The following is a 14,710-nucleotide window of genomic DNA, read 5'->3' on the forward strand; positions in this document are numbered from 1 at the left end:
TGTACATTAAATAAGGAAATTTTGGTTGCCAGAAGACTTTCAATCTTTGGCCTTTCTGACAAGTCCAGAAATATGTTATCAATTGATGTGACTGCAGTAAATGTTGATTCACCTGAAACCAACAAGAGCCAAGAAGTAGCCACAGCTGTTAGTCTTAACTAAGCTGGAATGCCTTTGAGCTGGGAAACCAGAAGTGGAAACTGATACATCCGAATAACAAACGATGAGTCAGCCGGTTCTGATCACCACCTATTTTTCGTATTCCACACACATACAATCATGTGTGATGATTGGATCAGGAGTAAGTTTTCCATGGATTATTTCCATTTTATGAAAGACTACCATCCTGTCATTTTATAAAAAGGCAATTTGATATTTTCTATACTATTCCTATTAAAAAATTACAGTAACTAAACAAAGTAAATGAATAAATAGAAATAAACTCCCTTACCTAGATTTACAAAGCCAACGTCAACATACAGTTTGGCACATAATGAGCCTAACAGGAAGCCAAAGATTGGTCCTATAATTGCAACCGTCTGCACACACCCTGCACCAAAAAAAAAAAAAAAAAAAAAAAAATGCAATTTCTTTGCTCTTGTAAATTAATTTTTAAACAAGAGATGTGCATAAGATCCAGTTAGTCACTGAAAATGTTTCCTCAGCTCTTCCCTTAAGTGTGCTTGATTTGTCAATTTTTCAACCTCATTGAATCGGAAATAAGTCCTCCTCAGTGTTGGAAGAAGAATGAACATTTTTAAGGCAATAATTATGTCTTAGTAAGAAAATAACACTAAGACTCTGAAGAAGTTAATTTCCCCAAATGGAGCAAATTTTACTCCCTAGGATTAGATTCCCCCTAGTGATAAAAATCAGAATTATACTATTTTGACAGTCTTTCAAAAACCTTTTATGGTCAGTTAAGCATAAAACTTGTTTTGACATTAAAATTGATTTCTTCCACGTTAATGAAATGTGCTTGCATTCAGAGCTTCTGGTGGGACCTTCTGCAAGTGCAGTAACTATGCAGCCAGCAAAGGAGCTAGACTTGGGAGAGGGGAGAGGTGTCCTCTGGAACGCTCACGGCGCACCTGGGCAGCTTTTACAGGTAGGGGGAGCAGATCTCCCAAATGACACCATTTCTAGTAACCAGAAAGATTGGTCTTCCTTGCAAAATATCTCCCATCTGCCTTTCATTTCATCACTGAGCTTATGCACATATCCCTGGGAGAGTGATTTAAATTAACTGGAGGAGTAAATAGCAGTTACCAGATCCTTTTCAGAATAGAAGAGAGGGCAAAGGAGAGTGAGCAAGCTCTGAGCTCCTGGACCGGATGGGGACAACCTGACACCTGTGTGCATCTCTTGGCCGCAATCTTTCCTTTGGTCCCCAGAGTAATTGCCTAGCATGTGCCATGGAGCTTCTGTTCCAATTCTAGGTCCTAATCTATGCTGCAGTTTTCCATTAGAACTGGTGCCCTGTTTTTAACTACAGCATGCTTGGATATCATCAGAGACCTCTGGAGTTCTGTGTGAGTAGCCAGGGCAGAACTATACCATGGACCTACCTACAGCCCCCTCAATGAATTTAAATCTTGTCCTTCTGTCTCTGAGGGTGAGACTCTCAAAAGGTCAGAACCCCCAAAATCAAGACTAATGTATGAAACAGAACAAATTTAGCTTCCGAGACATAAGAGGCACTCAATAAATGCTGCTTCCATTCGTTTACCTTTGGAGTTTGCTATCTTTTGGGTTTTGTGATTTTAGCTGCTGGTTTATCTGCTGGGGTCTGTCCAGACGTACGGTTGGCTCAGGCCTTGCTCTTGTCCTTCTTCTGTATCCATGAAGATACTTGCACAAGTCATATATCACAGCAGTTGAGCTCACAGATATTTTCTTTTAATCTGATATTCTTTCCCTAAAGCAATAGGTCCTTCTAACTGAAGTTTCTTCGCTATCCAAATCCTCAGTGTGGACTTCAGAAAAATGTGAACTGAATAAAGGAGTTGGATATGAAGTATAAAACCTTCCACACCCTATTTAGTTGAGAATGAAGCTGAGAAAACCAGGTACCCTGTATCCCAAGAAGATGAATGAGGTGGGCATTACCAATATAGAAAGCCGCATTGTCCTCATTAGCAAAATCATCAAGGTAGGCGATGCCCAGAGGCTGAATGGGAGTTTCTCCAATGCCACGAAGAAGGTTCCCCAGGAAGACATAAGCCCACATGGAGGAGCTGGCATCAATTTCACATTCTTGAAAGGAAAGCAAATGAGGTTGAAATTCGATCACTATCGAAGTTAAACATTTATTCTGCATGTCTACAAGTTGTCCTAAAGTTGCATTAGAATGCAGAAGTGAAATTTGCCATAAACCTAAGTTGATAGGAGTTTGAGCAAGATATTTTAGGCAGTGTAAATCCCCGAGAGACCAAGGAAATCTATTGTTTCTTGTTCCTGTCCCCTTATTTCTTATTTTCTTTCTTTTTATTTCATATTTAGAATGAATTCTTTGAATTCCTACACTCCAGTAACATTCAATATCCTGTCTGGGACAAAATACAAAAATTTGAAGAAGGCTTTTCTCACCTTAATCTTCAAACTTTTCTATTTTGCAACAGAAGTCACTGGTAATTTTATTGCTGAACAAGTTTTATCTGAAATTCAAAATTTTATATGGGTGATACTTCAAATTTGAACAGCATTGCCTACAGTTATAACTGTTCGATAGTTAAGGGCTCACGTTTCAGAAACAAATTCATATAGAAATTTAAAACCTTATATGCCTTAGTTGTATAACTATTCCAACAAAAAGAACCTTTTGACAGTATTTTCAGAGGGAAATTCAAAGCTAACAATTTTAAAATGCTTTCATAAAAGTCATGTCTTAATATGAACATGTGAAGTAGAATAATTACTCCCATATAATAAATTAAATATACTTTGAAGAGTTTGGTGACTTTAATAAAAGCAATAATATTAACCATCTCTAAAAATCACCACTTCTGGATGCTCCCTTTCTGCAAGGCACTGGGCTAAGTGGTTTGCAGACATTTTCAAATTGAATTCTCCTAATAATCCTATGAGGCAGGAGATATCGTCTCCTCTACTAACCTTGAAAGTAATTTTTGAAGGTAAAGTATGGGTTATGAAGAACTGGGGTGAACACTTTTGTATAGATGAGTCAGACTCTGTGACAGAAAAGATTACTATGTAGTCATGTTGCTTTTAGTTCTGATTCTGCCTCTTCTAGAAATGTAGCCAAGTGACCAGGGATTTTTCACTTATCTTCTCTGGATTTCTATTCCACTTCCCAAAATATAATGGGGACTCCTTTTTAAAAATTGATTCCAATGTCAGTTCCAGCCATGACATTTGTGGGGTTCTATGCTTGTTGGTAGAGGAGTCTTGTAGATAAGTGTAGACACCTTAGCTTTGTGCTTTCCAGTACAGTGGCTACAAGCCACATGTGGCTATTGAAATTTAAATTAATAAAAATTACATGAAATTAAAATTCCATTTCTCAGTCACACTGGCTATATTTCAAGTACTCAATGGTCTTGTGCAACTAATAGCTATTGTACTGGACAGTATAGATACAGAACATTTCCATCATCACAGAAGTTCCTGTGGAGAGCTCTGCTCTAGAGTATTTGGGTGAAATGGGGTTTGTGCACAAAGCATTTTTGAGAAGAGTCCTCTATTTACTCCACTAACCCCTTTAGGATAAGCCTTGTGTCCGCTATGTTTAACATCTGCATAAATCTATGACTTTAAGGGAGCAGGATCTCATCTAAAGGAAAGAAAAGGATCAAGTTGTGAGTCTTATACTCTGTACCTACCTAATAACTGGTCTCTTTACATTAAAAAATTTTCATTCTCCACCCTAAACCCTATATCCCTCTTTTTAACATTAAAGGCTTAAATATTTCCTAATTAGTTGTATTGTCATTGATACCATGTCTCTCCCCTGACTGTCAAAACCAAGAACAAAATAAAATATCTTCAATGACTGTACATTGTGTACAGGTGAAAGTCCAAATTCTTTAGCTCATCTCCTTGCCTCTTTATATGGACCTGAATTAAACTTACTATCCATTATGTTCTTATATAAACAAGCCCTCTGTTCTCATCCATTGATTTTTATATGCCCTCCTGAATTTATCTATTACCTTCTTTCACGTTTGCTTTTTCTTCTGGAATGCTTTCTTTTTCATATAGCATGACAGGGTAAATTTGTTTACATGTTTATGATCATCCCATTTTCACCCCTCGTATTTCAATATTTCTTTTAATCTTTTGGCCCTTCCCTTCATTCAAACAGCCAGACTTCTCAGGTTCATTGACCAGGAAAAGGACATCTCAGAAGAAAGCATTAATGAGGATGTTAGGGGAGTGAAAAGGTTTTATGGTGTAGATAAAAGATTTAGATGAGTAGCAGGTATATAAAGAAGGACTTCCACACTGCCTCTGCAGAAATGGATTCCCCAGCCTAGGGGTAGCGAGTAAGATGAGGGTGGCGGGGAGGAGGTATTGAGCATATTTATGCTAAAAGGCTGTGGAGAGAGGATTTGAGCACTTGCCAGTGCAGCATCCCAGAGACATGGCAGACACCTGTGGGTAGATTCATGGACTCCATGAGTGAAGAGAACCTGTGCCACTGTGGCCAGGAAGAACCCAGGGAGGTAGCAAGATCCCGAAGATGAGATGGCTACACAGTATAGCTAGGCATCCCTGCCCCTGCCTCTTCACAGGGTTTCCAATGCCTAGAGTAACACAGAAGAGATGGTTCCCATGCTCCCAAGGGGGGCCCACACATAGCCTTGCTTTGCAGTATGGGTCAGCCGTGTGGAACTCTGGATATGCTAACGAAATTCCCCAAATCCTCTCTTGTGTGGAAAGTAGAATTATTTCCATGTTTCCATGGCGGTCACTTTTGCATCAGAGAGAGCCACTGTGCTAAAAAGGACACGAACATGGACATAAGATGACCCCAAGATGACATGTATGAACAAACACTGTGGCCAGAGGGATTTTAGATATTTAGGCTGACAGGACTACTGATAACACCAAGACCTCCCCTCCCATAATTTTCTCCTTTACTATAATGTAAAGCTCCCTGGAATGTAAGCAACCCCTGGGAACATGGATAGAGGTTAGGGACAAATTGACTGAGATTACGTTTCTGCCGTTCTGATGAAAAGGGGCTGAACACAGAAATCAAGTTGAGTTTGGGGGAAAAATATATTTCTTTTATATCTGAGCAACGGGCCGAGATTTGTACATGCTAAACTAATTTTACCCTGTTTCACAGCTTGCCTTGTTTGGAACCACTGGAAGCTTTGCTCAGTCACCAGCAATTAATGCCCCATCTTTCCATAATATTTGATTGTCTGCATATTTTCTTAGGATCTCATCTCTGCTTTATATTCTAGGAATTTTTATGGCACTATAATATCTCAACTTAAGTAGTAAAGCTTCTGACAGCAAAAAATCACATAGATACTTTTTGTTCATATTAAAGCACCTATAACGTCTTTAAAAAGAGCTTGTTTAGTCAAGTAAAAAATAATCATCTTACCATTATTTATTTTGGATTGTGATTTTTCCATAACTGAGATTGGTAATGGACTGTTTGACCCCAGGAAACATGGAGAGATGCTGAAAGTGGAATTGGAGAAAGGAGAATACCTTTCATATCTGTACCTGTATAAAAAAAGCATTTTCTTTACTACGAGCTCATTTAACATCATGCTAAAAATATTATACGTGTACTACTTGACCCATTAGAGGAACTGGTTGAGTTTACAGCTCTCGCAGAATCTGAATCACTAAACCAAACCAGCATTTAGTTCACAGATATTACACCATATCTGAACCAATTACCCAGTGTCATGAAAGAAAATAAAAGAATTATTTAGAGAGGCTCATTTTAATATAAAATAATGACTGTAATCACCTACTCGATTGGTGAAAAAATATCCAACACTCCGTAAAATCATGATTATCTCTAAAAGCAATAATTTAACAACCATGGCCATTGGCACACTGTACTTAGAGTTGTAAATCTAGTAGAACACCTGAAATGTGGTTTCTAGAGAACTGATAATGATACGTGGGCTTTTTGAAACATTTTTCCAGACGGTATCCTTTTCCTCTTCAGTTTATTAATCTGGCTCTAAGCTATTTGTAATTTCACCCTTTCCTCTGTTATAAGGTTACCATAGCAGCTGGATTGAAGAGCCAGTGCCGAATGGTAGGGCTGCGATCATTCTATCTACGGCCCCACAGTGCCATACTCCCCTTCAAATTATCCTTTAGGGGCCAATTTCTTTGCTCTACATGCACCCTTCAGAGTAGAGGTACCTGATAAAAGGACATCACATCACCTTGATTCTCATTTTGTTCAGGCACTATGTGACTAAAGGCTAATAATCATAGTGATGTTTGAAATATCAATAGTAAAAACCTATTCAGCATGATAGGGACAAGATGTATTGAGTTATTAACATATTCAGATTGATAAATCGGTTACCTTATTATCAGTGTTGCATAACATACACCTCAATGGGTCTCTGAACCCCACTGGAAAAGTAAGAACATTTTGTATGTATGTGAGTATTTAAGGGAAGAGGTTCATAGTTTTTGTCACTTTTATCAAAATGGGTCCTTGACCAAAATTGGTTAAGAACCACTTAATGAGGATAACTTTTTAAATTTCTAGCTACAGAGGAGAGCATTTAGTATTAAAATCATGGTAAATATAATTTTCTTTCTTTAATATAATTCCAGAGATACCAGAGACTATTATAATGCCTAAAGACTCTTTAAGATGACTGTCAATAGCAATTATGTAGTATTTTGAAAATTTTTAATTACTTGAGCTTTCAGTTTAATCTATCAAAAGGCAGCCACTGCACACATAATTATTTAGATTTTGAATAAATAGAATTTTATGTAAGTGCCGCCTTTGTCACTAATTACTATATATGACACTGAGAAAAATCAATTAACCTTTCCAAATTTCGGTTTTCTTAGTTGTAAAATGGGGACTATAGGTACGGTCTGTGCCTATTTAGGCTCTATTGGATGAGACAAATGATTGAACAGGGGACCAATGTTATAAATGATTTTAAATCAGGGATATTAGTTCTGACCTAGCTTCCAACCCCGACTGACACAATCTTGACGCGTGAAGTTCTACAGTAGCCTCCTAAATAGTCTCTCTGCTTTCACATTTGCCCTTCCTGAGTTATTTTCCCAATCTGTAGTCACTGTGTCCCTTTAAAAATATGTCAGATTGTGCCATTCTGCTCAAAACTCTCGTCTGTCTTCCCATCCTATTCTGAGGAGGTGAAGTCTTTGCAATGATCTGTGTCCTCACTACCCGAGGTGTGGTCTGCAGACCAGCAGCATCAGCTGAATCTCAACCCCAACCCCAGAGCTACTGAATCAGAATCTACATTTTACCAAGAGCCTCCGGTGATTCCAATGTCCATCAGAGTTTGAGAAACAACCTTGACATCTCCTCTGTACCCCCTCTCACTTTCCCCTTGCTCATCCCTGCAGTAGACCACATGCCTGACTCCCTCCTCCTGCAGGAATGTCTCATTCACTGTTCATTTAGCCTGGAATCTTCTTCTCCAGATGTCTGTATGGCGCTCTCCTCATCTCTTTCAGCCCTTCACAAAGGTCACCATCTCGGTGAGCCATCCCCTGAAAACCCTACTTTAAACTGCAACACTCTGCACACACTTATGTGTCTCCCTGGGTTATTTTTCTCTGTAGCACTTAACATTTCTGGCATATCTCATTACTTGTCTGTTTATTTATTATCTATCTCTTCCTAGTAAGATCCGTGAGAGCAGAGATTTTTGTCACTATTCTATCCCCGTTACCTAGAACGATGATCAATATATATTTATTAAATTCATGAGTTAGATGTGTAAAATAGATAGCTAGTGGGAAGCAGCCGCATAGCACAGGGCGATCAGCTCAGTGCTTTGTGACCACCTAGAGGGGTGGGATAGGGAGGGTGGGAGGGAGGGAGATGCAAGAGGGAAGAGATATGGGGACATATGTGTATGTATAACTGATCCACTTTGTTATAAAGCAGAAACTAACACACCGTTGTAAAGCAATTATGCTCCAATAAAGATGTTAAAAAAAAAATTCATGAGTGAGATGAACTAACACACATAAGGCTGAACACAGTCTGTTGGGGGTAGTCCCTGAATAATTGATATCTATAATTAATATTATGTTTAGTTGCGCATTGAGTGTATGTCTGCTAGGCAGACAGAGTACACTCCTCGTTGACAGAACAAAAGTTACATTTTGGACAAGTACCCAATTAGTGACTAATGCTGTGAAAGGTTGGAAAGAAGTTATTGTAGTAATCCTCAGTAGACAGCAAACTTCATGAAGGAAATAACTGTGTATGGGGGTATTTTTGTTTTATTTCATTTTGTTTTTTCCCCATTACCTGGCACAGTACCAGGCAAATGGCAGACACTAAATAATAAATTAACAAATATATCTTTCAACATATAAAAGGTGGTTGATAAGAATCTGTGTTTGTTTGGCACCCTTTGTCAGCACTAGCCTGTCTGGCTTCTCTTAGCTATACTTCTTTTTCTGGTTTTCTTGTATTAGTATGTTATATTTGTCATCAACTTGAAGTAACACTATTATTAATCTCAATGCAACACCTTTGAGACAAATCATTGCTATCTCTGGTTAAAACCAGCTGGCTTAATTATCTGAGGAGGGTTGAAAACAATACACAACAAGAATGACACAGCTCCTAGTTATGTCAGGAAACTTGGTAAGCATTTTACCTGTGTCATTCCATTTAATATTTGCAATAACATGACAAGCTAAGTATTATTTTTAATACCTATAATACCTATTTTAAGGTATTATAAACTGAGGCCTAGGAAGGTTAGATGACATGGCCAAGGTCATGTAGAAGAGCTACTGATGCACTGCAGAATGAGTTAGGTCAAGGGTCAAGGTTTTATCTAGCCTCTGAACCTACTTCAAATTTTAATATTTTTAGTAGTGGAACTCTATTCCCCCACTCTGAGCGAACTGTTGCATGGAAGTTCAATGACTAGAACAGATAACACAGCTATGGATCAATCAGGAATTAGGTGGATTGGACACCCTTTTCCTCAGCCTTCTCCTTTGTCTCCTCCTTACCCACTGGCCACATATAACACCTTTGCATAACCTCAGTGATCTAAGGAAACTTCTGCCCTGTGGAAAGGAGGCCAGATAGGTGTCCGAAGAGTAGGCAGAAGTCTTGAAGCCACAGATCCCTCTTCATGTAAAGACAAAGGGGCCAGAGAAACCACCCAAATAGATAGGAAAGATCCCACACAGAGGATTCTGTGAACTATCTTTACAGATTGGACACAGAAGTCAAAATCAAATTATATTTATATAAGTGACCTGGGAATCCAAGAAAAAGTTTGGACCAGATCATTTCTAAGTCTCTCCAGATCTAAAATGTCATGGTATGATGGTCTAGAGTGGACAGTTATAAAAGAATTACTTGATATATATAATGCTAGTTTTAAGAATCCAGTTCTATAATTAGAAGACACCTAACCCAGAGAAGGTCACCAGACTCTCTAGGTCATGGTCCTTAGCTCTAAAATTTAAAAAAGATAAAATATGCTCTCCTGCCTCACAGGTTGTTGTAAAGGTGAAATGATACGACAAAATCTTTGGAAATACTAAAGTTGTATGCAAGAACTAACAAATTACTAACAAAAGTATCAACAGTAAACTTCAGGGTTAAAGAATACAAGCACCCCACTTCTACTAAGAAAGTTCTATGAGATAATATTTGAACATCGTATAGTTATTTCAGTTGGTCATGTATCCCTAAGTCAATGATCTGCCAGTCAATTGTACCATGATCCAGCATACTGTCTGTAGCATTCATTTATTACCCCTTTGACACTCATTTGACATTTACCACATAATTTATTACCTTCTCTTTACTTATATATTTTGCCTCCACACCTAAGTTAAAGCATTTGAAAGAAGGCATAATCGTGAAAATTTCCCTTTAAATTTTGTTGACATAAATACACAGTAGTATATTGAAAAAAATTTTTACAGATTATTAAATCATAAGTAAAATTGTAAGTATTTTGAAATTTTGCCCAAAGTGGGTGTAATAAAAATAAGATATAAATTATCATGGTTTAAGACAGGAGTTATTTTCTTAAATTTAAATAATTAATTGTAATCATCATACAGTTGTTTGTTAAGGCAAGAAAAAGATGTTTGCTTTAGACTTACTGCTCCATGAAGAACTGAGGCATTGCAATGAGCAATGTTCCAACGCCCATGATTAGGCACCCTGCTCCAATTATTTTTGGCCTGTGAAGTTTGGCTCCAAAGTAGCTAACAAATGTTATAACTAAGAGATTTCCTTTGGGGAAAAGAATAAAATGTTCATAAGTTAGACAACTTAGAAAAAGTCATCAGCATAACTAGATGACTATAACTAAATGAATGAATGTCTATAGCAGGTTTGGCAATGTTTTGTTTTGACTAAACCATCTCCCACTATCTTCCCCATCATTTGTCTTTCTTTCCTTTAATCTGAGATGACTGTTGAACTATCTTCAGATTCATTATTTCAGTCATCTCATCCTTTTATCAAAATATTGATATTTTTATAAACAACCCTTCTACCCTGTTTTCATCCATCTTAATTATTTGTCCATTTAAAGTGTTTTATCAATAAATCAAATTGTAGAAGGCTTCCTTTAGTTGTTCTCTTAAATTTTCCTTGGTGATTTTGAAGTAAACTTTATTACTCTTTCTTCATTTGTTCACATTTTCTATTAAAACTTCTATTGGTTTCCCATTCGCTCTTGAAACATACATCATATAGTATTGCTTGAGCTGATATTCCCGAAAGAAAAAACAAACACACCTGTACCTCACTTTAAATGAAATCAAATTATGAAATGCATATTTATATACTTTTTATAAAAATATAAGATTCAAAATACAAATAAAAATTACTCCACATAACTTCAGAAATACATCAATTAGATAAACTCAATGTATGCTCATAATACAAATTTTATAAAATAGAAAGTCTCCATAAATTATACCCATCTCTTTTTTAAAAATATAATTAAAGAATACATTTTTTGAAGGTGGGACTTAACCCTTTCTAAAATATCTCTAGTGAAGGATGTGATAAATTACTTTTAGTTGATGATGGTGTTAACTGATTAAACATCCTTTAAGAAAGATTTTCTAATGCCTTGCTGTGCACAAAAATTACTGGAAAGGAGTGGTGAGGGAAGTAGAAACGTTAAAAATGCAGAATCTTGACAGCTCTAAACAGTTTCTGATTTCATGGATGGGGGAGGGGGATGCAGGCCAAGAAATCTGCATTTTTAATACTAGTTCAAATGTGTTGACGGAGATGGCTCCTGGAACACGCTTTGATAAACATTGCTTAGGGTCTTAGATTTCAAGGGGCTTTAAAGTTTTAGCTATTTGCATTTGGAATATTTAGTTTTTAAGGACTGTGGTGTTAGATAAAGTAAAACTTAGCAATTCTCCAGCGATTGATTGTGATGGCTGTTGGGTGGCCTTGCTTTGATGTTCTCAATGTTTTCAATTTTCCAGAAAGAGTAGTTTCCTTACATCTGTAAGCAATCATCTAATGTACTACTGTTTATTCACATTGCCAGCTTTAGTCAAGTGCAAAAAGAGCAGCAATTTTTATAGCCTTGAGGGCAATAACAATAGTGAAAAAAGCTTGCTCTAGTCTACAGTGGCTCCAGGCTTTATGGCTCCAGGAAGAATTAAGCTCTTTTGAATTTTCATATCAAAAAAACTTGAATATGAAATTTCTCGTTTGACATTTAAGTATTTAGTAGAAGAAATTTTGTACCATATTGATAATTATGTCTATAGTTTTGCTAATGTGTCACAGTAAATAAACCAAACTAAAGTGAAAGTTGACTTTCAGTTTATAGGTAATGTGTCCCCACCACCACCACCATTATCTCCCTCCCCAGCTCCCATACCACCAACATGTCACAATAAAGGACTCATGTTTACAGGCTGTTTCTATGTTACATTAGTGGGTATGCCAAACACTACATAATACCATTTGAGCTTCTGTGATGTCTATAGAAGTTTTTGCTTCCTTTATTTAGTATCTTCTCTGAGTTCTCAGAAGATATACTTAGAAAATAAATAGTGATGTATAATCTTTAAAAAATCAAGTTGTATATCAATATTCTTTCACATCTACTACCACTAACTTCTGAAAAAGACAACAGGTCCAGAGAGGTTTACAAATACATTTTATCAAATTTTCAAGTACTAGATTTTCTCTCTTTCTCTCTTCCTCTTTTTCTCTCTCTTTCTCTCCCCACACCCACACACAGTACTTCAGATAACAGAAAAGAAAACTACCCAACTCATGCTATAAGACCAATATACCCTTGCAATTCAAACTAGACAAGGACAGTGAAAGAAGAGACCAAATGCAGTTTATTCTAGGAGTGCAAGGGTACCACCAAATAAGAAACAAATCTGTTAATTAAAGCTCTATATTAAATAATGGAAGAGGAAAAATTCCATGGTTATCTTGAGAGATGTGAAACATTAATATAATTAACCATTTATAATAAAAAATCTGAGCAAATTAACTTTTAAACTGTATCTATCGAAACTACACAGCACAGATATTGTTTAATGGTGAAATTTTAAAAGTATTTTCATTAAGTTAAGATACAAGAGAAGGATGCCCCCTGTCACTACTTCTATTGGACATAGTGCTGAGCCCAATGCAATAAGGCAAGAACAAGAAATAACAAATCTAATAATTGTAAAGAATGATATACAGTTGTCTTCTGTTTCAGACAATATGATTATTCAGGAAACTCTACAGCTTCTATAGACAATCCATTAAAATTAACATAAATTCAGCAAGACTGCTGTATATGTATAACATTAGATGTTAATACTCTTCCAGTATTCCAGGAATTACTAAATAAGAAATGTAACAAAAATTCTTTTCACAATAGCAACAAATACTTCAAATATGTAGGAATAAGTCTAACAAAAGATAAGTAGTATATGTATAGATTATAAATATAATACTGAAAGCTATATAAAAGAGGCCTAACTAAATTGAGATATATACCATGTTCTTGGATGGAAAGCCTCACTAACAAAATTTCAGTTATCTGATTTGATATATAAATTCTATGCAATTTCAGTCAAACCAAAATTGGATGTTTCAGGAAACTATTCCAAGTAGAGCCAAGAAAAAATTTGATGGAAAAGTTGGAAATTTTCCTACCTAGTAACAGAGCTAATTATAAAACTATAATCAAGAAGACAGTCTTGTATTGAGTCAGGGATCAACAGACTTATGGAAAGATTTACACCTAAGTGATAAGTTAATATATGATAAAGAGGGTATTGCAAATAACTGGGTTAAGTATATATTGAATTAGTGCTGACTGGACAATTCATTATAATAATATAAAGAGATTGCTACCTGACCTTGTATTTTAAAAAATTGTATTTTAAGGATATGCCTTTTCTGGTCCAGCATGTAAGAAGCTAGAAGTATCCACTTCATCCTAACACCAAGTAAGAAGTTGAAAAATCAACAACTCTTCTTAGATCTGTCAGAAAGATGGGGTCATAGGGCAGACTGCTGTCCCCAAAATTGGAGAGACCAATAGGCAAATGCAGAGAATTGTGGCCAGCTGGAATAGAAATCCACAGCAATAAATCTCCTTGGGAACAAGTGTTATGGTAAGAAAAACCTGAACTATAAGTGACAGGAGGCTCAGCATCAGCAATTCTGAGAGATAAAAACTCCAGAGGGACCCAGTGATTGAGGGCACACACTCTCTTGTGAGTTTTACTTCAGGAGCTCAATTAGGTTCTCACAGTGAATATTGGAGAATAAAACTTGTGCTTGCAGCATGGGGAGGGGAAAGGGAACCATTTTGAAATACACCAGAGCCCTCTGTTTTTCTTAAGAAAGTCTGCTTTTAGGGGAAACTAGTAACCAGAGTCTAACCTGCTGGGCCATTATCAGAGCCCAACTGACCTGGGGGAAGGGAAATACCCAACTTCAGCTGTTCTAGCTATCCTGTCCCATCAATGAGGGATAGGGGGACTGAGAAGCACATCTGAAGTTCACAGTCCAGAGGCATAGGCTCACTAAGAGCCTGAGACCCATAGGACTATAGAATACTTCCTCTCCCTCACACAATACCATCATATTACTAAAGGCCTATTTATAGCAGTTCCTTTTACCCAGTACATCATTTCTGGCTATGAAGGAAAAAATTATAAGACATACTGAAAGTAAAAAGAAAAACTTTTTGAAGAGACATCAAGAATCAGAACCAGACATGGCAGAGATTTTGGAGTTGTCTGACTAGAAATTTAAGACAACTATGATTAAGATGCCAAGAGCTCTAATGGAAAAACTAAAGAGCATGCAAGAACAAATGGGTAATGTAAATCAGAGAGATGGAAATTCTGAGAAAGATCCCCCCCAAAAAAATGCTAGAGAACAAAAACATGGTAACAGAAATAAAGAATGCCTTTGATAGGCTTGTTGGTAGACTGGACACAGTTGAGGAAAGAATCTCTGAGCTTGAGGATATATCAATAGAAAACACCAAAA

The 14,710-nt window shown here is 36.7% G+C and overlaps 1 protein-coding gene and 1 long non-coding RNA gene across 8 annotated transcripts in view; one reads left to right on the forward strand and one right to left on the reverse strand.

The window, feature by feature from the left end:
- LOC309641247 overlaps positions 1 to 14,710 on the forward strand; it is a 214,818-nt gene that overhangs the window by 126,961 nt on the left and 73,147 nt on the right. The gene's annotated exons all lie outside the window — the stretch shown is intronic.
- SLCO1C1 (solute carrier organic anion transporter family member 1C1) overlaps positions 1 to 14,710 on the reverse strand; it is a 78,033-nt gene that overhangs the window by 25,102 nt on the left and 38,221 nt on the right. For all 7 annotated transcript variants that reach the window (XM_082421068.1, XM_082421066.1, XM_082421072.1 and 4 more), the window contains 4 exons: positions 10,318 to 10,450; positions 5,582 to 5,706; positions 2,110 to 2,256; positions 452 to 550 (listed from right to left, as the gene is read on the reverse strand). In XM_082421068.1, the coding sequence (XP_082277194.1) occupies positions 452 to 550; positions 2,110 to 2,256; positions 5,582 to 5,706; positions 10,318 to 10,450 (504 nt within the window). The remainder of the gene's footprint in view (positions 1 to 451; positions 551 to 2,109; positions 2,257 to 5,581; positions 5,707 to 10,317; positions 10,451 to 14,710) is intronic.

The sequence above is a fragment of the Balaenoptera physalus genome (genome assembly GCF_965194825.1).
Source record: "Balaenoptera physalus genome assembly, chromosome: 13".
Lineage (NCBI taxonomy): Eukaryota > Metazoa > Chordata > Mammalia > Artiodactyla > Balaenopteridae > Balaenoptera > Balaenoptera physalus.